Source organism: Typopeltis vanoorti, chromosome 2, assembly GCF_054136105.1.
Source record: "Typopeltis vanoorti isolate ZY-2024b chromosome 2, IOZ_Tvanoo_1.0, whole genome shotgun sequence".
Lineage (NCBI taxonomy): Eukaryota > Metazoa > Arthropoda > Arachnida > Uropygi > Thelyphonidae > Typopeltis > Typopeltis vanoorti.
In genome coordinates, this window is record NC_143550.1 from 183,569,297 (window position 1) to 183,595,849 (window position 26,553).

General features: G+C 38.0%; 1 protein-coding gene across 1 annotated transcript in view; it reads left to right on the forward strand.

The window, feature by feature from the left end:
* Positions 1–26,553, forward strand: part of LOC150109717 (uncharacterized) — a 490,804-nt gene that overhangs the window by 142,420 nt on the left and 321,831 nt on the right. Inside the window, exons 10-11 of the mRNA XM_090403072.1 lie at positions 9,989–10,085; positions 10,173–10,300. Coding sequence (XP_090259198.1) covers positions 9,989–10,085; positions 10,173–10,300 — 225 coding nt within the window. The remainder of the gene's footprint in view (positions 1–9,988; positions 10,086–10,172; positions 10,301–26,553) is intronic.

Consider the following 26,553-nt stretch of genomic DNA (forward strand, 5'->3'; position numbering starts at 1 on the left):
TGATGACCTGCAGGTGAGCGCCTATTGTCGTTCTACTGGACACTTCTAACATTTCAACTTATGAGCCCAAAGGCTGATAAAATCAAAGGCATTTCTCCAATGGTATGTAAACAACAGACACAGAGATACCCTTTTCACAGATGACAAGATTTTCACCATTGAAGAGTTGCTTAACCACCAAAATGATTAGGTATATGCCCCAGATGGTCGCACAGCATGTGCCATAGAACCCAGGATTCAGAGAGGTCATCATATCAGTGATGGTTTGGTTGGGATGACGTATCAAAGGGGCGAGTATCTAAGTAGGATTTCTCTGAGAAAGCAATTAAAACCTCTGTCAAAGTGTATCGAGACACTTTGCTGGAACCTGTTGTATGGCCTGGTCCCTGAACAACACCTTATTTCACAGTAGGTAGTGAACCTTCCAACAGGACTCTGCCCCTGTATAAAAGGGAAGGACCACACAACAGTGATTGGAGGCAAATGTGCCTGACCACATATCACCAGCTTGATTGGCCATCTGGAAGTCCCGATCTGAATCCATTGGACTTAAAATTGTGGTTGGAGTTTGAGAGAGTAGCCTGCAAAAAACATCGCAGCCTGAAGGTGGATTTGGGGTGAGCAATGGAAGCATTTTCATTTGATGTTGTGCATGCCGCCATTGATATGTGGTCTTACAGATTTTGGGCATGAGTGAAGACAAAATGGGCACATTTAGAACATTGATTGTTAATATGTGCACGCTATACATGTGGTTTGCATGTGCTGAAATAATAAAGCTGTAAATAATTTATGTTAGATTAAAGGTTTACGTGCTGTTCAAATCATAACAGTATTTATGGTTATCCTTGGTGTGTGTATGTATCCCCCCCCCCCCACACACAAAAGGCAGAAGTTTATAACAAATAGATGCAGTAGGTGGGCATGGTCAGGAGTACCGTATTTTCCGGTGTAAGACACACCCAAGAAATTTAATACAATTTTCTGTAAAAAACCTAAATTTTAAAGTATGATTTAAAAACTTTGACTGCATGTGTACGAATCATTTTTGTTGAAATGGCAATGCCATTTTGCCGATTTTCTTGCACCCATTTCAAAACTTCGCAATTTTTCCACGTTCTGCGCGCTTTTCATTACGCAAATTGTACAAAATCTCCTTCTGACCACGCCAAGTTCTAATCATTTTTTCTGTAGGCAGAGGTCCAAAATGTCTTTTAGCTTCCCTATTCGCGTGTTCTTCCACATATTTTACAACCTGCAATTTGTAACTTGAAGTATATGAATGTCGCCTGTTTTTTTCCATCACTAAAATCTATGGAGAAATATCAATTGAACACAAAATATCTCAACATGTCAACTCAATACTGATAAACATCGGTAACTGATTACTCGGATAAGATATTATGAAACTTGAATAGGGACTCTCCGTTCTTAGCCAATTACGTGCTAGAAGTCGTGAAGGTCACGCATCAATTTGATTGCACCATTAACCACCTACAAAGATCTTGGAACATAAAAGGTAGTGCATATGACTTTGAAAAGAGGAAACAATCTTTACCTTCATTATATAAGACGCACCCCATTTGTAAGTTTGTAAGGTAAAAAGTGCGTCTTATACACCAGAAAATATGGTAATTTGTTGATATTCTTCTTGAACTATTGAAGCGTGATTATTCTTTGAAAATGCTTCATGCAGGTAGGCTGTCTCACAAAATTGTGTTGGAAGGAATGAAAGATGACTAGGAGTAGTATGTTTGATGAGTATGCGGTTTGGCTGTAAAAGAATATTGAGCATTTGCAGCATGAGTTCCTGTAGATCTTCAGAAATGGGAGACATAATTGATGCTAATTCTATTGAACAATGACAATGGAAATATCTGTAGAAGAGACCCAATGCAGAAACTGATCTTCTCTGAGAAAGTGGCTGAACAGAGTTTGTAAAAGAAGTGTCATTTATCAACTGGACTTTGCTTTTTAGAACAGCATCAAGAATGTTGAAAGTTTATTTTTCACTTGGTTAGAGTATAATAAAATTAGTTTAATCCTTTATCCAAGTGTGAGCAAACAAAGTTTGCACCTGAAAGTATCTTCAGGACTGGGGTAAGGTGGTACAACACCAGGGCAACTCGTTGCAAAGGTGGAGCAAGCTAACAACACTCCTATCTCAGTATCTCCTATAATGCAAAAGGAGATGTGTTAAATCCATAAGGAGATGTGTTTTGCATTATAGGAGATACTGAGATAGGAGTTTTGGTAGCTTGCTCCACCTTTGCAATGAGTTGTCCTGGTGTTGTACCACCTTACCCCTGTCCTGAAGATACTTTCAGGCGCAAACTTTGTTTGCTCACACTTGGATAAAGGATTAAACTAATTTTATTATACTCTAACCAAATGAAAAATAAACTTTCAACATCTTTCTCTAAATCCAGAGTAATTTATTAAAAAAGGGTGGCACACCATTTGGCAACTCCTATAGGTAGAGATGACCTTCTAATGCTTCTGCCTGGTATCTCCACTTGGGCCTTGCTCTCACTGAAGAGACCTCAATAAAGGTCGAATCTAGTCTGGGTAGTGGCCCTTCCCTTAATGCATAACATTAGACATATCTGCAAGGTGATGTGTTTTGCATTATAGGAGATACTGAGGTAGGAGTGTTGGTAGCTTGCTCCACCTTTGCAACGCGTTGCCCTGGTGTTGTACCACCTTACCCCAGTCCTGATACTTTCAGGCGCAAACTTTGTTTGCTCACACTTGGATAAAGGATTAAACTAATTTTATTAAGCATCAAGAATGTTTAGGGATATCTTACATGTACCACCCCATACACGAGAACAATGTTCCAATGTTGGTTGGATTTGTTATTTATACAGAGTAAGTAACTTTTTGTGTTGCTCCTACCTCCGAAAAGTTATTAGCAAACCTATAGTACATTTTGTACTGTGGGTCAAGTAATGATTTTTACCTGTTTTATTAAATTGATTTTTATATATTTTCTATGTATTTTTAATTTATTTTTTACCTAGTCTGGAAACTCTGCTCTAGAGACCAAACATGGAATTTTTTCAAACCACTTCATATCTCCAATAAGCAGAGTGGTTGTCTCATTCTGGGTGATGAAATTCATCTCCCATCTAAAACTGTTCAGCAAAGAAGTATCACATTGAGTGGAAAAGGATGCCAAGTTTTTTGACATTGTGCCAGGAAAGGTTTGGAATAAGAAGTAAGAGTCAATCTCAGAAGAGAGATTTGGTCTTGACTATTGGGCTGAGCATTATCAAATGTAAATAGAGAGAATCTAAAGTCTCTAATGGGAAAACAAATAAAACTATGTTTAGGAAACACTGAAATTGACTAGATTGCTTTCACCTTAATCAAGGATACTGTGGAGATTAGTGTTCAGAGCACTTATTATAGATGATCTTGAAGCTTAAGATATTTGAGCACTGCAAAGCTTATCATATGAGCAGGACGAGAGGAATGTGCTGTCTTTGAACTGAACTAAAATTTGAAGTCAATGAGAGGAGGTCATTTATATAATTCAGGAAGAGGGTGGGTGAAATGACAAAGCCGTGAAGGACACCGGCATCAATAGGAAAGTTTGAGGCAAGAACACCATCCACCATTACATGTCTGTATCGATCAGAGAGAAAACTGGCAACCCAATTACACAAGGATATAGGCAGTCCAATTAATATAACTTGTTCAGAAATCCTCGATGCTATCAAAAGTCTTGGAGATGTCAAGAGCAGTGGCACAAGTTTCTCCAAATGTTTCCATGAAAAAGAAAGGTCCAGAAGTGCATGATGTTGGCCAGGAGATCTTTTATGGATCTAGATTGGCAAAATCTATGTAATTAGATAGTAGTTCTCAAGGTGTTGAAGAAGTTAACTGTTGATAACCTTCTCCATTACTTTATACGAAACTATTCTAAGTGCAGTAGGTCAGTAGCTTGGGAACTAGTAAACATTTATCTCCTTTTTTTTTGGGAACTAGTTTTATGTGAGTTTTCTTCCATGTTAAAGGATGGATGCCAGCTGAGTACAGTTTAGTGACTAGAGGATAGAGAGAGCAAGAGGATTACATCTCTTGAGCACAATGGATATAATTCCATCAGGACCAGCTACTTTTGTGGTATCCAAGCTATTCAATATTCTTTTGATGTCTTTACTCTATTTTTGACAAATCTTTTTACTGGATTTTAAAATTTTGACTTTTTAAATAATTTACATGATTTACATTCAAGATACAAATTATCTTCCATGACAGACTTCTATCAAAAATGAATGGAGTAAAAAAATATTACAACTTCATCATTCCTCCATTCTACCAGTTGAGTTTTATATTTAATTTGTTTATCTACTAGGTAGTTTTAAAGGGTTTTTGAACTTTCCTGCTTTCCCTTGAAGAGCTAAGATAATTTAAACTACTAGGAATGGTGGAGGTGACTCAATGTCTAAAACCTAGTATAAGCCCTGTTCATTTCTTGCACCAACCAGTTTCATGTTATGCTAGAGTAAAGCTAGAATGTGTGTACTGGAGCTTTTTAAATCTCAGATAATGTAGTTTTATAACTTATTCTTAGTGCTTAGAGTTTTAGCATAATCACACCTGGACATAAGCATGATATTGACCAAAACACCTTATTTAAAGAATTTAACATGAATGACTTCATGTGATGTATCTTAAGAAGAGTAAGAAGTTCGTGGTTGGAGAATGAAGGCAATGAAAGAAAATACTTACTAGAAGTGGCAGAAGCAAGTTAATGGTGTTGTAAATGATGCTGGCAAAAAAGTATAATAGTGCAAGTGTATGACAGCATGAATGTAAGAATGAAAATATAAGAATGAATGAGTGAAGCAGTGGGTGGTGAGGTAGAAATAGTAAAAAAAAAAAAAAAAAGAAAGTGCTTATGTTGAATTTGATACCAGACATTTCAGTTCAAGCAGAGGGAAAATGCTGTGATTGGTATATCAGAGAAGAAGAGTGGGGAACATTGTGAGGGAGGACATATGTGAGAAAATAAAAACATGCTAGAGGGAGAACAAGATGATAGTCAGTTGCTATTATAGCAAACATCGTTATAGTGAATTCACCAACTATTACAAACTGCCAAAAATCTCTGGCCAACTCAACATGGCTTCAGCATTATTCTAAGGAAACTTTACTATAGCACACTTTCCATTATAACAAAACTATTCTAGTATAATACAGTGGTTTTATGATGAGGATGCATGTACTTAATGAGAGAGAAAGAGTTATAAAATCGTGCTTTCTAAGAATAAAGGCCTAAACCTGATGCTGATTACAGTGCAATGAAAGAGTTGATAATTTTGGTGGGTATACATGATTTATTTCAAAATTTTCCCAACTTTTGACCTGGGAAATATCCTTCTCAAAGCTAGAGAAGGATAGAGTGTCAGGTCATATGGATGTCTCATTTCAGAATGGTATATGTTGAATAGTGGGGACAAAGAATTATGAACAGACTTAGGAGATATGAAGTATTACCATAACACTCGGAGTTAAATGCATGAGTAATATCATTAAGCAAGAGTTCACAACAGAAAATGATGTTGAGTGACTTTCAGTAAAAGAAGAACAAACATTGCAGCAGTGTGAAGTACATGTTTGAAGAGTGACAAGTATATTTAGGAAAGCAAAATAGATTATAAGAGTTGGTTATCTGAGCAAGAAGCTAAAGGAAATCCTTGAGAATTCTGCTACTTTATAAACATTAAACAATCCCTTTGAATTAGGCTGAGTCAGATGACTAGAATAAGGGGGTTCTACAGTTAGGGAGGGATCTAAGGCAAAATTAAAGCCGACAGAGATCAAAAGCAGAATTGCTGATTACACTTGCTGTTCAGTTACTATAGAATCACCCATGTACCACAATAAGAAAATTAAATTTATTATGCAGATACATCATCTTACATATTGTAAAACATCATCAATTGAATCATTTGAATATTATTATTATTATTCAGACAGACCTCTAGGAAGTCAGGGATTCATTGAGGTAGGCACATACTACACGTACCAGCTATCATACTTATTTTTGAATTCATTCACACTGCTTGCACACAACATCCACTGGCAATCCATTCCAATCACACACCATTCTATGAGAGAAAAATTTAGATTTCATCCCTTTCTTAACAGCATTCATTCTCGTCTTCCAAGGATGCATTCTTGTTCCTTTCCCCGCCCTCCATAAAATGAAAAATTCCATCAACTGAAATCCTGTATGATTCTTTCAGAAGTTTCTAAGTCTCAATCGCATCACCCCTCTTTTTCCTGTTTGCAAGTGTCTGCAGTGTACAAATTATCAAATCTGTCCATAATCAGTATTCCATTATTCTGTATCATTTTTGATACTCTCTTTTGCACTCCCTCCACTGTATCAGAATCACCATGTAAATCAGGAGACCAGACCTGCAAATAGTAATTCAAGGACATGTGACATTGGATACTGCATCATACCAAAGTGCATGATTTTACATTTAATAACAATGAAGTAACATTTAACAATGCAAAAAGTAACTCATGGAACAGGCAGTTTGTTATTTTGTTTAAGAGTTTATTCTGAGGGGTATACAGGCAGAAATATTCCATCTATTCCAGACAGTAATATATTTATACTTACAAGTGATTATTATCATTTATTATATATTTGGTTTAATCCTTTATCCAAGTGTAAGCAAACAAAGTTTGCACCTGAAGTAATTTCAGGATTGGGGCAAATTCATGGTGCATGTTAGGTACCACAAATTTCTGATCACTTGCCTTGGTATCCCATAATGCAAAGCATATCTCCTTCCGGACGTGTATATTGCTACATTAAGGGAAGGGGCACTATCCAGATCAGTTTCGACCTTTATTATAAATTCAAGTAAAGGTCAAACTTCAAAAACTCAGCATTGTTCCCTTCAGTAACAGGCTTACCCTGCCACTGAGAAGAACTCTCAGCATTGGCTCTACCCTGTGGCAGGCTCACCCCCACAGTACATGTTAAACACATGTACTGTGTTCTAATAAGCTTTTGGCATGTTAATGTAGTGATATATTAGCATAGTAATACATTTTGTTTAAAAATATTTGTATTTAATATATACATTCAATACAGCAAGCGTGTAGTTTTCCATTTAAATCTTAACAAAACTTTACTAAAGCTCTCTAGTGATCACATGAATTACGGTATATTGTAATTCATGCAATATAAATTCATAATAGTATAAATGTAGCAATTTTACCAATAGTCTTGTGCTGGAAGACATCGTTCATAAATTATAGTAAAGAAAATACCCACGATGATTGTTCTCCTTATATTATAAGTAAGAAGAATGTGAGAAGTGGTCGGTAGTAAGTGTAAAATTTGTGGTGGTTTTATACAGCAAGCAAGCATAGCACAAAATGAACATTTTGGAAAGAAAGTTAGGGGAGTTTTCAGTACATGTACTGAACATAAAATTCTTCCACTCTCACATAGAATTAAATGGAAGATGCTGGCATGTACAGTAATCATATTTGCTTACTGCTGAAAATATATGACTTAATAGGCTGATAAGTAACTTGATTCTTCATACCCTTAGATGATACTTACATAAGGTTATTGGATCACATGTAATTCACACCATCCCAGCAACTTACAAGGATGGTCTGAAAAGTTCTTGGCTTAACAATGAAAAAACAAATTTATAATTTCAAAATTATTTTTATTTTTCAACATAATCTCCCTTAAGACTAATACATTTATTCTAGCGATGCTCCAGTGCCATTATCCTGTCTCTGTAGTGGTTCTCAGTAAGATATGCAAAATATCCCTCTACAGCTACAACCACCTCTTGATTCTAAGAAGAACGCTGACCAGCGATGAAGAGTTTTAGTTTTGGTAAGAGAAGTCAGAGGGAGCCAATTCTGGGGAATAGGGTGGATGTTCCAACAATTCATAGTGCAGATTCCTTAATTTTCCTATTGCCAAAACACCTTTGTAGGCAGGTGCATTGTCCTGATGAAAGATAATTTTTTTCTTCTGCAAACCAGGCTTTTTCTCACAGATTTTTTCACCTAGTCTAGTTAAAGGATTGGAATAATATTCCCTTATTCCCTGGTTATTGTTTTACCCTTTTCAAGATAATTAATAAACAAAATGCCTTTAGCATCCCAAAACACCAATGCCATGACCTTTCCTACTGATGGAACTGATTTTTGTCTGCATTGGTGCTGAACAACTGACTTCACACCACTGTTTTGACTGCTGTTTGGATTCTGGTGTGTAATGGTAAATCCAAGTCTCATCCATAGTAATAAATCGATGCACAAAATCAGTTTTATTCTTGTTAAAACTCTCCAAGCACTGTTCAGAGATTTTCATATGAGTGCGTTTTTGATCTGCTCTGAGCAACAAGCTCGGTACCAATCTTGCGCAAAATTTTTTCATTTGCAATTTTCATGCAAAATGTATGCTACATGTTCTTTTGAAATGCCTATAGTCTCAGCAATTTTATGCACTTTGACTCGCTGGTCATCCAATACTATATTGTGCACTTGATCAATGATTTTTGGTGTCCTTACACTTTTTGGACATCTCCTTCACATGGATCATCTTCAAGGCTGGTACGGCCACGTTTAAACTTGGCAGTCCATTTCTTAATTGTCGGAAATGAAGGGGAAGAGTGACCATAAACTTTTATGAACTTCAAATGAATTTCTTTTGCCGTTAAACCTTCTTTTACAAAGAATTTTATAACCACACGATACTCAATTTTATCCATTTCAAGGGAAATACAGACAACACCTTTGCTTCAGACAGTTGTATAAAAAAAAAAAAAAAAAAAAAAACTTTACAGAATGACTTGCAATTTCACATGGATACTTATGACAGATGTACCAACTTAGAAAAAATAAAAAATAAAAAATCGTGCCAATAGCGTCACCATCTATGTTCGAGGCCAAGAACCTTTCAGACCGCCCTCATATTGGAGAAACACATATATTACCATAACTGTAATAATTATTAGTAATTCATTTGCTTCTAATTAAATAAAAATGCAAAGATTATTCTTGTTTAATCCTTCATCCAAGTTTAAGCACACAAATTTTGCATATGAAGTTTCTTCACGACTAGGCTACTTGTATATAAGAGCTAATGACTTCACATTAATTGTCTCAGTATCCCATAATGCAAATCACATATCCTTTCGGTTGTGTATAATACTATGCATTATGGGAATGGCTGCTACCCAGACCAGTTTTGACCTTTATTGAGGTCTCAACATTGGGAGCCAGACCCACAAACACCTTCTTTCCTCGCCCTGTGCAGATTTTGTTATAATCAAAAACCTGTCATGATATGCACTGCATCAACCTATATGCAAACAGTAAGTGTGAGAAACCTCCCACTGAGAGATTATGATCAATCCAAGAGGTTTCTTCTATTGACTTGAAATGAATGTGTTAAAGAAGCCTGTGAAATTTTAATGAACCACTGTAATGTCATCAATAACGATGACTAAAAATCTCAAGAATATGGATTATCACTCCACATAACTATTTACTCAGAACTCTAGGAAATAATTTCAGATGGGGAGAATTTCAACTCTTATTTCAGATATTGATTCAGCTGCTACTAATGCTATTTTTGAAATAATTAAGTAATTGGGATTTCTAGGCATATAAATGGCAGGACTCTAAGCTTTCGTGTAGTATATTTTTCACCAAAGATCAAGCTAGCAGTGTTAAAAGCTGACCAAATTATTGATATGGCATACTTTGTGAATTCTAATGTAGCTTGTTTCTATAATGTGTGTACCCCAGATAATGACTTTAATATATATTACACTTTACAGCCGCATTATGTGGTGGTTGTCTCCATAATTTACCACAATGAAAGATAAGATTAAAAACATACTACACATTATGTATGTAATGTCCTTTCTATATTTGTGTTGTCTTAAATTCCTCACTTCAGTTATTCTTAATTCTGCAGGTTATGGAAAGAGTTCAGCAAAAATATAAGCCAGACAAAAATAATGCTGAAAAGTCTGTAACCTCTTCTGATTATCAGCCATCTGAAGCATTCAAAGGTTAGTTGTTATTCTGAAATGATTTCACAATAGTTAAATTAATGTTCTTTACAACTATGATTGTTAATTTTCATTTATCTTTTGCAGATAAGTACATTGATGTTGGTGTTCAATCTGATATAAATGATGATGGTAGTGAAAGGGAAGAAATCTCCACTGATGAGAAACTTCCATTCTCTTTTGACAGGGATTCTCAATCTCCAGTGGAATATGTGGTAAATATTTAATTTACATTAAAAATTAAATTTTGAAAATTTTCCAAGATTAAGGAAAGAACAATATGCAAAATAACATTTTCTCTAGCTTAAGGTTTATTTTATGCGAATCCCATTCCTGTGAAAGGCTGATCTATTATACATTAGGTACTCTGCATTGGGTATAGGTTCAATATTCCAGAGAGCTGCTCTGATCAAACATGGAACTTTTCAAGCCACTAGCCCTCCAAGTAAGCAGAGTAATAGTTTCACATTAGGTGAAATTCATCTTTCATTCAGAGGCAAAAGTTCTGTAATGAAGGATGCTGAAGTCGACTGGCGCCTTAATGTTATTATTATTCGTATCAAGAACATGAAGCTAATGTCTCCAACCTGGATATTGTAAAAATAATAATAATTAAAATTCTGAATATTTTTATGTATTGTTTATGTTAGTATGTTTATTAGTTTTGTTTTCATAACACGCATTGTCGGCACTTGCGATGTGCCCGTTATGGAAATTGTTTTGTTAAAAGTGATATGTAAAGCAGTTATGTACTTATCAGATTTTGAATAATTGTGTTACTTTAAACAAATTTTATTGTAATTTAAAATTATCAAAAGTTGTGTTTTATGAGGACATTCTCTTATCGCTAACAGAGACAAAGTGTCAGCTATTATACAGTACTTAGTTTCTCGCTTGCCACGGAGTGCGCATGCTCGCCGAGAAGTTTGATGAGTGATTGACAGCCGACAAGAAAGCGTCCGGTATCTGAGTAACAGTAAACAAGAGAGCGTTCGGAAGGAATTTAAAACACAGGCCAGCAGACATTTAGGTTCGGAAGGAATTTAAAACACAGGCCAGCAGACATTTAGGTTCGGAAGGAACTTAAGTTTTTTTTTTAAGTGACAGTCGGAAGAAAATTAATAGTATATTCCGAAAAAGGAATCGTGGAACTATTAAGTTTCAAAGTGGAATAAGTATTGATAAAAAAAAAAGGAAAATATTGTTATATGCGTTTTAAACGGAATATTGGAGGAATCACTGATTGAAAGATTTATAGTAGATTCCGAAAAGTGAATCATAGAACTGTAAGTTTTTTTAATTGGAAGAGTAAGACTGTCAATAAGCATTTAGTGAATGAAAGAAGAATTTGCTATTTACATTCTAAAGGAATCTTTGAGAAAACTCTGATTAGGAAGTTTCATCTGTATTAAGGATGCCAGATCTGACTAATTATTTCTACTGAAGAAAAGAGACAGAATTAAGTCAGGAAGAATTAATGTGTGTTACATAAGTGATGAGAAAGGATCCTGTAAAAAATGAAGAATAGAGTCATATATCTGTTGTTTATTATTTTAACGGTATAATAGAACACAGAAACTAAGTAAATAATTAATTTATTGACTTGATGCTGATATTTCGCTGGTATTATAACCAGCATCTTCAGAGCACAAAAACACTGTTTGTCACAATACGCGAGACTAAAACAACATGGTGTACTTAATCAAAATCGTAGCAGCAACACAAAGACTAGAGTCCTGATTTTGGCGCCCTCTATCTGAAAAAAAAAAAAAAAAAACATGCTATCATATATTACTAGAGTCCTAGAAAAGTGCTAGTTTTTTCTTAATATGACTGTCTCCCAGATCTTCGGCAAGTTAATACAGCCATATTTGTTGAGATTTGGAGTGTGTTTTAGGGCTTCTGTCGCCTCTAAGAACAATCTCTCTGATTTATATGGGTTTCTGTGTAGTACTTTTGTGTTTTTCCAGTTGATCCTGTGTGCAGGGGTATCCAGAGCATGGTCTGCTAGGCCCGACTTCCCATAATGATATTTCCGGACGTATCGTTTATGTTCGCTGATGCGGATATTTACAGTTCTTCCTGTTTGACCGTAGTAGGCTTGATTGCATGAGCAGGGTACTTGGTAGACTCCTGGATGTGATAAAGGAGGAATGCTGTCCTTGGGTGAGCGGATGAGGGTGGCTAATTTGCTACATGGTCTGAATGTGGTGCGTAGTTTATGTTTATTGAGGATTCTTGAGATCTTTTCGGATGTGCCTTTAATGTAGGGGATGGTGACTGTTTTGTTGTAGTTCTCTGTGGTAGATGGTGGGAGGGGTTTCTTAGGAGTGTTTAGTATTTTGTTTATTTTTTGTGGATTGTAGCCGTTGGCCAAGAAGGTGTGGCGTAAGTGAGTCAGTTCAGCAGTCAGAGCCTTGTCATTTGAACAGATTGCTCTCGCTCTATGGGTTAGCGTTTTTAATATGCCATATTGTTGAGAAGGATGATGGTGTGATTGTTTGTGTAAGTATCTGCCTGTATGTGTGGGTTTTCTGAAAACTGAAAATGATAAGGAACCATCTGAGAGACGTGTGATGAGTGTATCCAGGAAGGGCAGACAGTTGTTGGCTTCCAGTTCCATAGTAAAGTGGATTTTTGGATGTTGGCTATTTAAATGTGCTAAGAATGTTTTCAATGTCTCAGGGCCATGTGGCCAAATAGCAAGCACATCATCAACATAGCGTAGCCAGAGTGTTGGTTTGAGAGTGGCTGTATTGATTGCTTGTTTTTCCAGGTGTTCTATGTAAAAGTTGGCTAGGGGGGGAGAAAGGGGGGAGCCCATGGCTGTCCCATCAATTTGTTTGTATATTTTCCCTTTCCATGTGAAATATCCTGCATGTATTGTGAATTTGAATAGTTCAAATATATCAGGGGGGAAGTGTGACTTCAGTAGATTGAGGGGTTTCTATTAGTGGTACATTTGTGAATAGTGAAGTGATGTCAAAGCTTACTATTAAGTCTGAGCTTTTTAGGGTGAGGTGTTGTAAGATGCTTTTTAGGTGTGCTGAATTTTTGATAAAGGAGGGAGAATTGTTAGTGAGAGTGGCTAGTAGCTTTGCTAAATGTCTAGCCAGTTTGTATGTGGGACTATTTATACTGTCCACTATTGGGCGTAGGGATGTGCCTGGTTTGTGAATTTTTGGTCACCAAAAATTCACAAACATCCAAAAATCCACTTTACTATGGAACTGTAAGCCAACAACTGTCTGCCCTTCCTGGATACACTCATCACACGTCTCCCAGATGGTTCCTTATCATTTTCAGTTTTCAGAAAACCCACACATACAGGCAGATACTTACACAAACAATCACACCATCATCCTTCTCAACAATATGGCATATTAAAAACGCTAACCCATAGAGCGAGAGCAATCTGTTCAAATGACAAGGCTCTGACTGCTGAACTGACTCACTTACGCCACACCTTCTTGGCCAACGGCTACAATCCACAAAAAATAAACAAAATACTAAACACTCCTAAGAAACCCCTCCCACCATCTACCACAGAGAACTACAACAAAACAGTCACCATCCTCTACATTAAAGGCACATCCGAAAAGATCTCAAGAATCCTCAATAAACATAAACTACGCACCACATTCAGACCATGTAGCAAATTAGCCACCCTCATCCGCTCACCCAAGGACAGCATTCCTCCTTTATCACATCCAGGAGTCTACCAAGTACCCTGCTCATGCAATCAAGCCTACTACGGTCAAACAGGAAGAACTGTGAATATCCGCATCAGCGAACATAAACGATACGTCCGGAAATATCATTATGGGAAGTCGGGCCTAGCAGACCATGCTCTGGATACACCTGCACACAGGATCAACTGGAAAAACACAAAAGTACTACACAGAAACCCATATAAATCAGAGAGATTGTTCTTAGAGGCGACAGAAGCCCTAAAACACACTCCAAATCTCAACAAATATGGCTGTATTAACTTGCCGAAGATCTGGGAGACAGTCATATTAAGAAAAAACTAGCACTTTTCTAGGACTCTAGTAATATATGATAGCGTTTTTTTTTTTTTTTTTTTCCAGATAGAGGGCGCCAAAATCAGGACTCTAGTCTTTGTGTTGCTACTACAATTTTGGTTAAGTACACCATGTTGTTTTAGTCTCGCGTATTGTGACAAACAGTGTTTTTGTGCTCTGAAGATGCTGGTTATAATACCAGCGAAATATCAGCATCAAGTCAATAAATTAATTATTTACTTAGTTTCTGTGTTCTATTATACTGTTAAAATAATAAACAACATGTTCGACGAACACATAAGTCTGTCCACACGTTTAGAGTCATATATCTATTGAAAAGGGCCTTGACAGAGAAAGAAACTGGCTATGAACATTTTGTGATTGTGCAAACAAAGTGTTTAGTCTAGTCTTAAGTGTAAGTTTATTTTAAAAAGGCCTTGGATCCAATTAACTTGTAGTTAGTTATGTAAAGTTGTTTGAAGTGTATATATATTGTTTTTGTTTTATTAAATGTGTTTATTTTGTATTTTGGTCTTGAGTCAGTGATTATTTGGATTCTGAAAGAAAGAGTTAAGATCATTGCACCAATTGGAGTGAACCCTTGTGCATATAATAACATATAGGTATAATAACATATAGGTACACTCAGAATAAAAAAAAAAATAATTGTTAGAAACAGTCATTCTCTATGGTAGGATTTAAAATTATTAAGATAATAAGTATGAATATCACCTCAATATAAAAATCCACCAACTAATGTCTCCAACCTGGATATCCAATCAGCTTTACAAAGGTCTATTAATAAGTGGAATAGAATAACCGATCTCCAGAAGGTGAGAGCAATGTTGGTTGTTTAAGTTGGCAAGGATAGATCTGTTTATTAGGGGGGGGGGGAATCAGCGTCTTTAGAGACCATGCATAGGTCAGGAGTATGTCTTTTTCAATCTGGTAGAGTGAAAACTTCCTTGTTGTTTGGTATCAAAGACCAGATGAAGGTTGTGGATATCCATCCAGTTGGTCAATCAATCTCTGTTAAGGTCTGCAGACTGGTAGCCCCATATGGAGTGTGAGAGTTGAAATCTCCTGCATAAATGACTGGATGTATGTGTGTGTGTGGGGGGGGGGGGGGGCAACATCTGGTTTGGCAATGACTGTAATGGAGACCTGTAGACGTAGATTTTAAGATTGTTCACCTTTATTCCAGTGGCATATTCCAGGTTGGGTAATAGCTGAGTCGAGTTAAGCAGGCCTGGGCACATGCAAGTGGGCAAACCATGACTGGGATGGAACCTCTGGGCCACTAAATCAGGGATCTTAAATTTATTTCAGGCAGTGTCAGGCACATGGGTCTCTTGAAGTAACAGGACGTTGATGTTCTTATTCTGGGATGTATTTTCAATAATTTAGACTTCTTCAGGGAGCAAATCTTGATGTTTGGGTGGTGTGGAGACTGTAGCACACTTTTCGTGGTCTTGAACTCCTTCCAAGCAAGTAGCATGACCCGTGCTGTTCTAGGCGACAGTCAAGCCGGCATGTAGTGAGACAGTACATGTACAATGTACAAACTGTGTTTTAATACTTTGCCCAAACTGGCATTTTAAATAAAGATTTAAACAATAATATATCTTCTCTCTCAATATAATTTAGACATGATTTTTTAGTCCTTATTAATGTGTAGGCTTGTGCTTACTAGTGCATTGTATTCAAGAAAAATGAATGGGAAGTCTAAATGGTTGTTCAGGAAAAAGAAGGTTTCCTCTCTGTTGTCTTAAGCATCATTTAATCAGAAGATACAATGATCCTCCATATATGCTTATCCCTAATTTTAATGAAAATGTTCGGGTGAAATAATTTTTGCAATATACCATATTTTACTCAAATACTTAAAAAACTAACAAATAGTGGCAGTATTGTTTCCTCCTTCCCTTCCTGTTTTGTCAGATTTGAAGTAAACATGTTATCCATGTTTCAACCAATTGTTGTTTATTGATTTTTATTATTGAAGGTTTCCTCCTTTAACCAAGGCTCACTATATCTTCAGAAGTGCTAAGTGATACTTGGACAAAGTGTGTCATGAATTAACCACAGTATTTATATATTTTAAGGGGTGCTTAAGGGTCAAAGCTGTATAACTGAGAGGAGACCTCCACATGGCCTTTAAAGGAATGTGGAGAACCGACAGGGCTTCTGACCTAATGTCCAATCCTCACCTTCTCGTGGTGCACCCTGTTGGGTATCTACTTGGATACTGAACAAACGAGGATGGGCTGGCAATTTGGGATTTAGCCGACCAAATTGTATTCTTATTGGTTAAACCAAAATAAAAAAATGATGGTACAACATGAAAAATTTCATGCCGCTGGGGCGTCGCTCATTTAAGCAAGGCCCCCCATTGTTTTCGCAAAAGAACCAGGGCAAAAAGTAAGCTACTGGAACAAATCTGAAAACAAACCCCAACTCAACATCACCAGAGTTAAAGATCAGTACTATCAACGTAAGAAGCCTGAAAGGCAAAGAAATGGAGCTAGCTGAGGAATTAGATAAGTACCAGATCGACATAATAGGGGTGACTGAAACAAAAAAAGACCAAAACTGGTGAGATCTTTCTGAGCAATAAATACAAAATGTTATATTCAGGCAATGACAATCAAGGAAAAGAAGGAGTAGCCATAGTATTCAACACAAAATACGAGGCTAATCTTCTTGAATGGCAGTCAGTCTCAAGTAGAGTAATGTGGGCAAATATGAGAATGGGGAACTGGACAATTAGACTTATTTGTGCCTATGGTCCCACAGAAGGTTCTACTAAAGTAGATGTGGAAAAATATTTTGAGGATATAGAAAAAGAAACTGACACAATGAAAAATGAAAAGTTGATCCTTGTTGGGGATTTAAATAGCAGAGTAGGAAATGATTGTGAGACATACAAAAATATTTTAGGAAAAATTGGAGAAAAGAGCAAAGCTAATAATAACGGCAAATATCTGTTGGATTTCTGCTCAGGACATGGACTGGTTATTACTAACACCATGTTCCAACATAAAAATGTGCACAAATTCACATGGAGAGAAGAGGCTAGGAATAAGAAAAGTCTCATCATCATCATCATCAAATTCCTGCCATGTACCCTCAAGGGGTGTACAGGATATGACAGTACTACATGAAAAAATTACATCATTACTAACTTCCTATCTACAATTTTCCTCCAAATCAGTCTGTTACTTGTCAAGACTCCAACATTATCAGATCTTATATTTCTATCGTCTAAGGCACTTTGTACCGTATCAATCCACCTATATCTTGGTCTTCCTCTGGGTCGTTTTCTTGCCAACCTGGCAGAGAACACTTGTTTTGCTAATCTTTCCTCTCCCATTCTATTTAAGTGACCATACCATCTGAGATTAGCTCTGCTAACGCATTCCTGGATGCTGACAATGTCAAGTTCTTTCCTAATATCCTCATTTTTAATATGATATTGCCATTGATGCCATCTGTTCACGCCTCCAATCTTTCTCAGGACTCTCATATCTGCGGTCTCTAGTCTTTGGTCAAGTGTTTTACTTCTGACCCAGCTCTCAGATCCATAAGTTAAAATTGGTTTGAACACAGTCTTGTATACAGCTAATTTAGTGTTCCGACTAATTTCTTTCTTATTCCATATGAATTTATTCAATTGACTTCCCACGATACCAGCTTTGCTGATTCTGTTGTCTATTTCTATATTTAGTTTACCATCTTCAGTAAAAATTGTGCCTAAGTAGCTGAAATGTTTTACTTGTTCCACAGGTTCTCCATTCACAACACAGTTGACATTTTCAATGATTCTGCCTATTTTCATTGTCTTTGTCTTTTTATTGCTGACCTTCATACCATATCTATTACAACAGCTATTCAATTTAATCAGAGAATCTTGCAGACTTGTAGCGGATTTATTTAGAAGTATAACATCATCCGCATAAAGCAAAGAGCTGACATTAACATCTCCAATTTTGATATCAGGTTTAATACCACATTCCTTCATAATGTGATCCATATAGATAATGAATAACAGAGGGGATAATGTGCATCCTTGTCTCACACCAGATTTAACATTAAACCATCTTCCTGTACTTCCTTCAATTCTAACTGCTGACTCACAACTCAAATAAAGACTAAGTATTGCTTGATATAATACCCCATTGACACCATATAACTGCAGCGTATTGAATAGCTTCTCTCTTGGCACCTTGTCATATGCCTTTTCCAAATCGACAAAACTTAAATACAGATCTTTGTTATATTCCCATGCTTTCTCGACTATTTGTCGTAAAGTGAAGATCTGATCCTGACAGCCTCTATTTGGCCTGAATCCAGCTTGTTCTTCACCAAGCTTTTCTTCCACAATTCTTCTCAACCGTTTCTCAAGTATACTTGCATAGATCTTGCCAGGAACACTCAGTAGGGAAATACCTCTCTAATTCTCACATTCAGTTTTATTTCCCTTTTTATATATGGGTACTATGAGAGCTCTACTCCAATCATCGGGAATTCGTCCCTCTGTCCAGGCTTTCTGAACTATGCAGTGCAGCCACTGTAAGACTCTTATACCACCATACTTCAGCATTTCTGGTCGAATATCATCTACTCCTGCTGCCTTTCCACATTTCAAGCCTTTGATGGCTTTTTCTACTTCAAGTATGGATATGTATGTCGGACTGCATGCCTGGTCAGTGTTTTTTACCACTGTGCTGTCATCACTGCTTGTTTCATTTAGCAGTTTTTCAAAGTAATTACTCCATACTTCAAGGATATCTTTTTCTCCCGTTTTCATTTCACCTTTATCATCTCTAATTCCTTTTACAGCACTCTTTCCTCCATTCCTAAGCTTCTTCAACAACCTCCAGAATATTTTGCCACCTTCTTGATATTTATTTTCTATATTCTTGCCAAAGTCCTCCCATGACTTTTGTTTAGCTAGTTTTACACACTGTTTAGCTTTCTTACATTTGTCTCTGTATTCTGTAAGAGTAAAAGCTGACTTATTTGCCAGGAACTTTTGATATGCTTTCTTCTTTTCCTTCACTGCCTCTTTAACTTCCTGTGTCCACCAGGGAGTTCTGATTTTTTTATCTTTGCACACAACCTCACCACATGCCTCTCTGGCAGAATCAATCAATGTTTCCTTCAGAGTTTGCCATTGAATCTCCAAGGTTTGATTCCTGTTCTCAAACTCTTTCATTTTCTTTTCAATAATATTTCTGTATTTTAGTCTACAGTTCACATCTGAGAGCTGCTCAACTTTTATTCGCTTTAAAACTTTTTTACATGTTATTCTTTTCAATATGAAATTCAATTTTATCCTGCTCAAGACTAAATAGTGATCACTTCCAATTTCAAATCCTCTGTACACTCTGGTGTCCTGCACCAGGGAGAAAACATCACTATCAACAATAACATAGTCAATGAGACTTTTCTTATTCCTAGCCTCTTCTCTCCATGTGAATTTGTGCACATTTTTATGTTGGAACATGGTGTTAGTAATAACCAGTCCATGTCCTGAGCAGAAATCCAACAGATATTTGCCATTATTATTAGCTTTGCTCTTTTCTCCAAATTTTCCCAAAATATTTTTGTATGCCTCACAATCATTTCCTACTCTACTATTTAGATCCCCAACAAGGACCAACTTTTCCTTTTTCATTGTGTCAGTTGCTTTTTCTAAAGCCTCAAAAAATTCCTCTACTTCTACCTTAGTAGAACCTTCTGTGGGACCATAGGCACAAATAAGTCTCATTGTCCAGTTCCCCATTCTCATATTTGCCCACATTACTCTACTTGAGACTGACTGCCATTCAAGAAGATTAGCCTCGTATTTTGTGTTGAATACTATGGCTACTCCTTCTTTTCCTTGATTGTTATTGCCTGAATATAACATTTTGTATTTATTGCTCAGAAAAATCTCACCAGTTTTGGTCTTTTTTGTTTCAGTCACCCCTATTATGTCGAATCTGGTACTTATCTAATTCCTCAGCTAGCTCCATTTCTTTGCCATTCAGGCTTCTTACGTTGAATAGTACCGATCTTTAACTCTGATGATATTGAGTTGGGGTTTGTTTTCAGATTTGTTCCAGTAGCTGACTTTTCGCTGTTTGCCCTGGTTCCCTGGCGAAAACAACGGGGGGCCTTGTTTAACCGGGCGACGCCCCAGCCGGCATGAAATTTTGTCATGTTGTACCATCATTCTATATTTTGGTTTAACCAATAAGAATACAATTTGGTCTGGCTTAAATCCCAAATTGCCAGCCCATCCTCGTTCGTTCAGTATCAAAGTAGATACGCCAACAGGGTGCACCACGAGAAGGTGAGGATTGGACATTAGGTCAGAAGCCCTGGTCGGTTCTCCGCATTCCTTTAAAGGCTATGTGGAGGTCTCCTCTCAGTTATACAGCTTTGACCCTTAAGCACCCCGAAAAGTCTCATTGGCTATGTTATTGTTGATAGTGATGTTTTCTCCCTGGTGCAGGACACCAGAGTGTACAGAGGATTTGAAATTGGAAGCGATCACTATTTAGTCTTGAGCAGGATAAAATTGAATTTCATATTGAAAAGAATAACATGTAAGAAAGTTTTAAAGCGAATAAAAGTTGAGCAGCTCTCAGATGTGAACTGTAGACTAAAATACACAAAGATTATTGAAGAAAAAATGAAAGAGTTTGAGAACAGGAATCAAACCTTGGAGATTCATTGGCAAACTCTGAAGAAAACATTGATTGATTCTGCCAGAAAGGCATGTGGTGAGGTTGTCTGCAAGGATAAAAAAAAAATCAGAACTCCCTGGTGGACACAGGAAGTTAAAGAGGCAGTGAAGGAAAAGAAGAAAGCATATCAAAAGTTCCTGTCAAATAAGTCAGCTTGTGCTCTTAGAGAATATAGAGACAAATGCAAGAATGCTAAACACTGTGTAAAACTAGCTAAACAAAAGTCATGGGAGGACTTTGGCAAGAATATAGAAAAATAAAATATCAAGAAGGTGGCAAAATATTCTGGAGGTTGTTGAAGAAGCTTAGGGAATGGAGGAAAGACTGCTGTAAAAGGAGTTAGAGATGATAAAGGTGACATGAAAACGGGAGAAAAAGATATCCTTGAAGTATGGGAATAATTACTTTGGAAAAACTGCTAAATGAAACAAGCAGTGATGACAAGCACAGTGGTAAAAAACACTGACCAGGCATGCAGTCAGGAATACATATCCATACTAGAAGTAGAAAAAGCCATCAAAGGCTTGAAATGTGTAAAGGCACAGGAGTAGATGATATTCGACCAGAAATGCTGAAGTAGGGTGGTACAAGAGTCTTACAGTGGCTGCACTGCATAGTTCAGAAAGCCTGGACAGAGGGTACGAATTCCCGATGATTGGAGTAGAGCTCTCATAGTACCCATATATAAAAAGGGAAATAAAACTGAATGTGAGAATTACAGAGGTATTTCCCTACCGAGTTTTCCTGGCAAGATCATATGCAAGTATACTTGAGAAACGGTTGAGACCCCCCCCCCCCCACCCCCCCCCCCCCCCACCCCCCCCCCCCCCCACCCCCCCCCCCCCCCACCCCCCCCCCCCCCCACCCCCCCCCCCCCCCACCCCCCCCCCCCCCCACCCCCCCCCCCCCCCACCCCCCCCCCCCCCCACCCCCCCCCCCCCCCACCCCCCCCCCCCCCCACCCCCCCCCCCCCCCACCCCCCCCCCCCCCCACCCCCCCCCCCCCCCACCCCCCCCCCCCCCCACCCCCCCCCCCCCCCACCCCCCCCCCCCCCCACCCCCCCCCCCCCCCACCCCCCCCCCCCCCCACCCCCCCCCCCCCCCACCCCCCCCCCCCCCCACCCCCCCCCCCCCCCACCCCCCCCCCCCCCCACCCCCCCCCCCCCCCACCCCCCCCCCCCCCCACCCCCCCCCCCCCCCACCCCCCCCCCCCCCCACCCCCCCCCCCCCCCACCCCCCCCCCCCCCCACCCCCCCCCCCCCCCACCCCCCCCCCCCCCCACCCACCTGTACTTCCTTCAATTCTAACTGCTGACTCACAACTCAAATAAAGACTAAGTATTGCTTGATATAATACCCCATTGACACCATATAACTGCAGCGTATTGAATAGCTTCTCTCTTGGCACCTTGTCATATGCCTTTTCCAAATCGACAAAACTTAAATACAGATCTTTGTTATATTCCCATGCTTTCTCGACTATTTGTCGTAAAGTGAAGATCTGATCCTGACAGCCTCTATTTGGCCTGAATCCAGCTTGTTCTTCACCAAGCTTTTCTTCCACAATTCTTCTCAACCGTTTCTCAAGTATACTTGCATAGATCTTGCCAGGAACACTCAGTAGGGAAATACCTCTCTAATTCTCACATTCAGTTTTATTTCCCTTTTTATATATGGGTACTATGAGAGCTCTACTCCAATCATCGGGAATTCGTCCCTCTGTCCAGGCTTTCTGAACTATGCAGTGCAGCCACTGTAAGACTCTTATACCACCATACTTCAGCATTTCTGGTCGAATATCATCTACTCCTGCTGCCTTTCCACATTTCAAGCCTTTGATGGCTTTTTCTACTTCAAGTATGGATATGTATGTCGGACTGCATGCCTGGTCAGTGTTTTTTACCACTGTGCTGTCATCACTGCTTGTTTCATTTAGCAGTTTTTCAAGTAATTACTCCATACTTCAAGGATATCTTTTTCTCCTGTTTTCATTTCACCTTTATCATCTCTAATTCCTTTTACAGCACTCTTTCCTCCATTCCTAAGCTTCTTCAACAACCTCCAGAATATTTTGCCACCTTCTTGATATTTATTTTCTATATTCTTGCCAAAGTCCTCCCATGACTTTTGTTTAGCTAGTTTTACACACTGTTTAGCTTTCTTACATTTGTCTCTGTATTCTGTAAGAGTAAAAGCTGACTTATTTGCCAGGAACTTTTGATATGCTTTCTTCTTTTCCTTCACTGCCTCTTTAACTTCCTGTGTCCACCAGGGAGTTCTGATTTTTTTATCTTTGCACACAACCTCACCACATGCCTCTCTGGCAGAATCAATCAATGTTTCCTTCAGAGTTTGCCATTGAATCTCCAAGGTTTGATTCCTGTTCTCAAACTCTTTCATTTTCTTTTCAATAATATTTCTGTATTTTAGTCTACAGTTCACATCTGAGAGCTGCTCAACTTTTATTCGCTTTAAAACTTTTTTACATGTTATTCTTTTCAATATGAAATTCAATTTTATCCTGCTCAAGACTAAATAGTGATCACTTCCAATTTCAAATCCTCTGTACACTCTGGTGTCCTGCACCAGGGAGAAAACATCACTATCAACAATAACATAGTCAATGAGACTTTTCTTATTCCTAGCCTCTTCTCTCCATGTGAATTTGTGCACATTTTTATGTTGGAACATGGTGTTAGTAATAACCAGTCCATGTCCTGAGCAGAAATCCAACAGATATTTGCCATTATTATTAGCTTTGCTCTTTTCTCCAAATTTTCCCAAAATATTTTTGTATGCCTCACAATCATTTCCTACTCTACTATTTAGATCCCCAACAAGGACCAACTTTTCCTTTTTCATTGTGTCAGTTGCTTTTTCTAAAGCCTCAAAAAATTCCTCTACTTCTACCTTAGTAGAACCTTCTGTGGGACCATAGGCACAAATAAGTCTCATTGTCCAGTTCCCCATTCTCATATTTGCCCACATTACTCTACTTGAGACTGACTGCCATTCAAGAAGATTAGCCTCGTATTTTGTGTTGAATACTATGGCTACTCCTTCTTTTCCTTGATTGTTATTGCCTGAATATAACATTTTGTATTTATTGCTCAGAAAAATCTCACCAGTTTTGGTCTTTTTTGTTTCAGTCACCCCTATTATGTCGATCTGGTACTTATCTAATTCCTCAGCTAGCTCCATTTCTTTGCCATTCAGGCTTCTTACGTTGATAGTACCGATCTTTAACTCTGATGATATTGAGTTGGGGTTTGTTTTCAGATTTGTTCCAGTAGCTGACTTTTCGCTGTTTGCCCTGGTTCCCTGGCGAAAACAACGGGGGCCTTGTTTAACCGGGCGACGCCCCAGCCGGCATGAAATTTTGTCATGTTGTACCATCATTCTATATTTTGGTTTAACCAATAAGAATACAATTTGGTCGGCTAAATCCCAAATTGCCAGCCCATCCTCGTTCGTTCAGTATCAAAGTAGATACCCAACAGGGTGCACCACGAGAAGGTGAGGATTGGACATTAGGTCAGAAGCCCTGGTCGGTTCTCCGCATTCCTTTAAAGGCTATGTGGAGGTCTCATCTCAGTTATACAGCTTTGACCCTTAAGCACCCCGAAAAGTCTCATTGGCTATGTTATTGTTGATAGTGATGTTTTCTCCCTGGTGCAGGACACCAGAGTGTACAGAGGATTTGAAATTGGAAGCGATCACTATTTAGTCTTGAGCAGGATAAAATTGAATTTCATATTGAAAAGAATAACATGTAAGAAAGTTTTAAAGCGAATAAAAGTTGAGCAGCTCTCAGATGTGAACTGTAGACTAAAATACACAAAGATTATTGAAGAAAAAATGAAAGAGTTTGAGAACAGGAATCAAACCTTGGAGATTCATTGGCAAACTCTGAAGAAAACATTGATTGATTCTGCCAGAAAGGCATGTGGTGAGGTTGTCTGCAAGGATAAAAAAAAAATCAGAACTCCCTGGTTGACACAGGAAGTTAAAGAGGCAGTGAAGGAAAAGAAGAAAGCATATCAAAAGTTCCTGTCAAATAAGTCAGCTTGTGCTCTTAGAGAATATAGAGACAAATGCAAGAATGCTAAACACTGTGTAAAACTAGCTAAACAAAAGTCATGGGAGGACTTTGGCAAGAATATAGAAAATAAATATCAAGTAGGTGGCAAAATATTCTGGAGGTTGTTGAAGAAGCTTAGGAATGGAGGAAAGACTGCTGTAAAAGGAGTTAGAGATGATAAAGGTGACATGAAAACGGGAGAAAAAGATATCCTTGAAGTATGGAATAATTACTTTGAAAAACTGCTAAATGAAACAAGCAGTGATGACAGCACAGTGGTAAAAAACACTGACCAGGCATGCAGTCAGGAATACATATCCATACTAGAAGTAGAAAAAGCCATCAAAGGCTTGAAATGTGTAAAGGCACAGGAGTAGATGATATTCGACCAGAAATGCTGAAGTAGGGTGGTACAAGAGTCTTACAGTGGCTGCACTGCATAGTTCAGAAAGCCTGGACAGAGGGACGAATTCCCGATGATTGGAGTAGAGCTCTCATAGTACCCATATATAAAAAGGGAAATAAAACTGAATGTGAGAATTACAGAGGTATTTCCCTACCGAGTTTTCCTGGCAAGATCTATGCAAGTATACTTGAGAAACGGTTGAGAAAAATTGTGAAAGAAAAGCTTGGCGAAGAACAAGCTGGATTCAGGCCAAATAGAGGCTGTCAGTATCAGATCTTCACTTTACGACAAATAGTCGAGAAAGCATGGGAACATAACAAAGATCTCTATTTAAGTTTTGTCGATTTGGAAAAGGCATATGACAAGGTGCCAAAAGAGAAGCTATTCAATACACTGCAGTTATATGGTGTCATTGGGGCATTATATCAAGCAATACTTAGTCTTTATTCGAGTAGTAAGTCAGCAGTTAGAATTGAAGGAAGTACAGGAAGATGATTTAATGTTAAATCTGGTGTGAGACAAGGATGTACATTATCCCCTCTGTTATTCATTATCTCTATGGATCACATTATGAAGGAAAGCGGTATTAAACATGATATCAAAATTGCAGATGTTAATGCCAGCTCTTTGCTTTATGCGGATGATGTTATACTTCTAAATATATCCGCTACAAGTCTGCAAGATTCTCTGACTAAATTGAATAACTGTTGTAAGAGATATGGTATGACGGTCAGCAATAAAAAGACAAAGACAATGAAAATAGGCAGAATCATTGAAAATGTCAACTGTGTTGCTAATGGAGAACCTTTGGAACAAGTAAAACATTTCAGCTACTTAGGCACGATTTTTACTGAAGATGGCAATTTAAATATAGAAATAGACAACAGAATCGGCAAAGCTGGTATGGTAGGAAGTCAATTGAATAAATTCATATGGAATTAGAGAGAAATTAGTCGGAACACTAAATTAGCTCTATACAGGATAATGTTCAAACCAGTTTTAACTTATTGATCTGAGAGCTGGGTCAGAAGTAAAACGCTTGACTAAAGACTAGAGACCACAGATATGAGAGTCCTGAGAAAGATTATAGGTATGAACAGATGGCATCAATGGCAATATCATATTAAAAACGAGGATATTAGGAAAGAACTTGACATTGTCAGCATCCAGGAATGAGTTAGCAGAGCTAATCTCAGGTGGTATGGTCACTTAAACAGAATG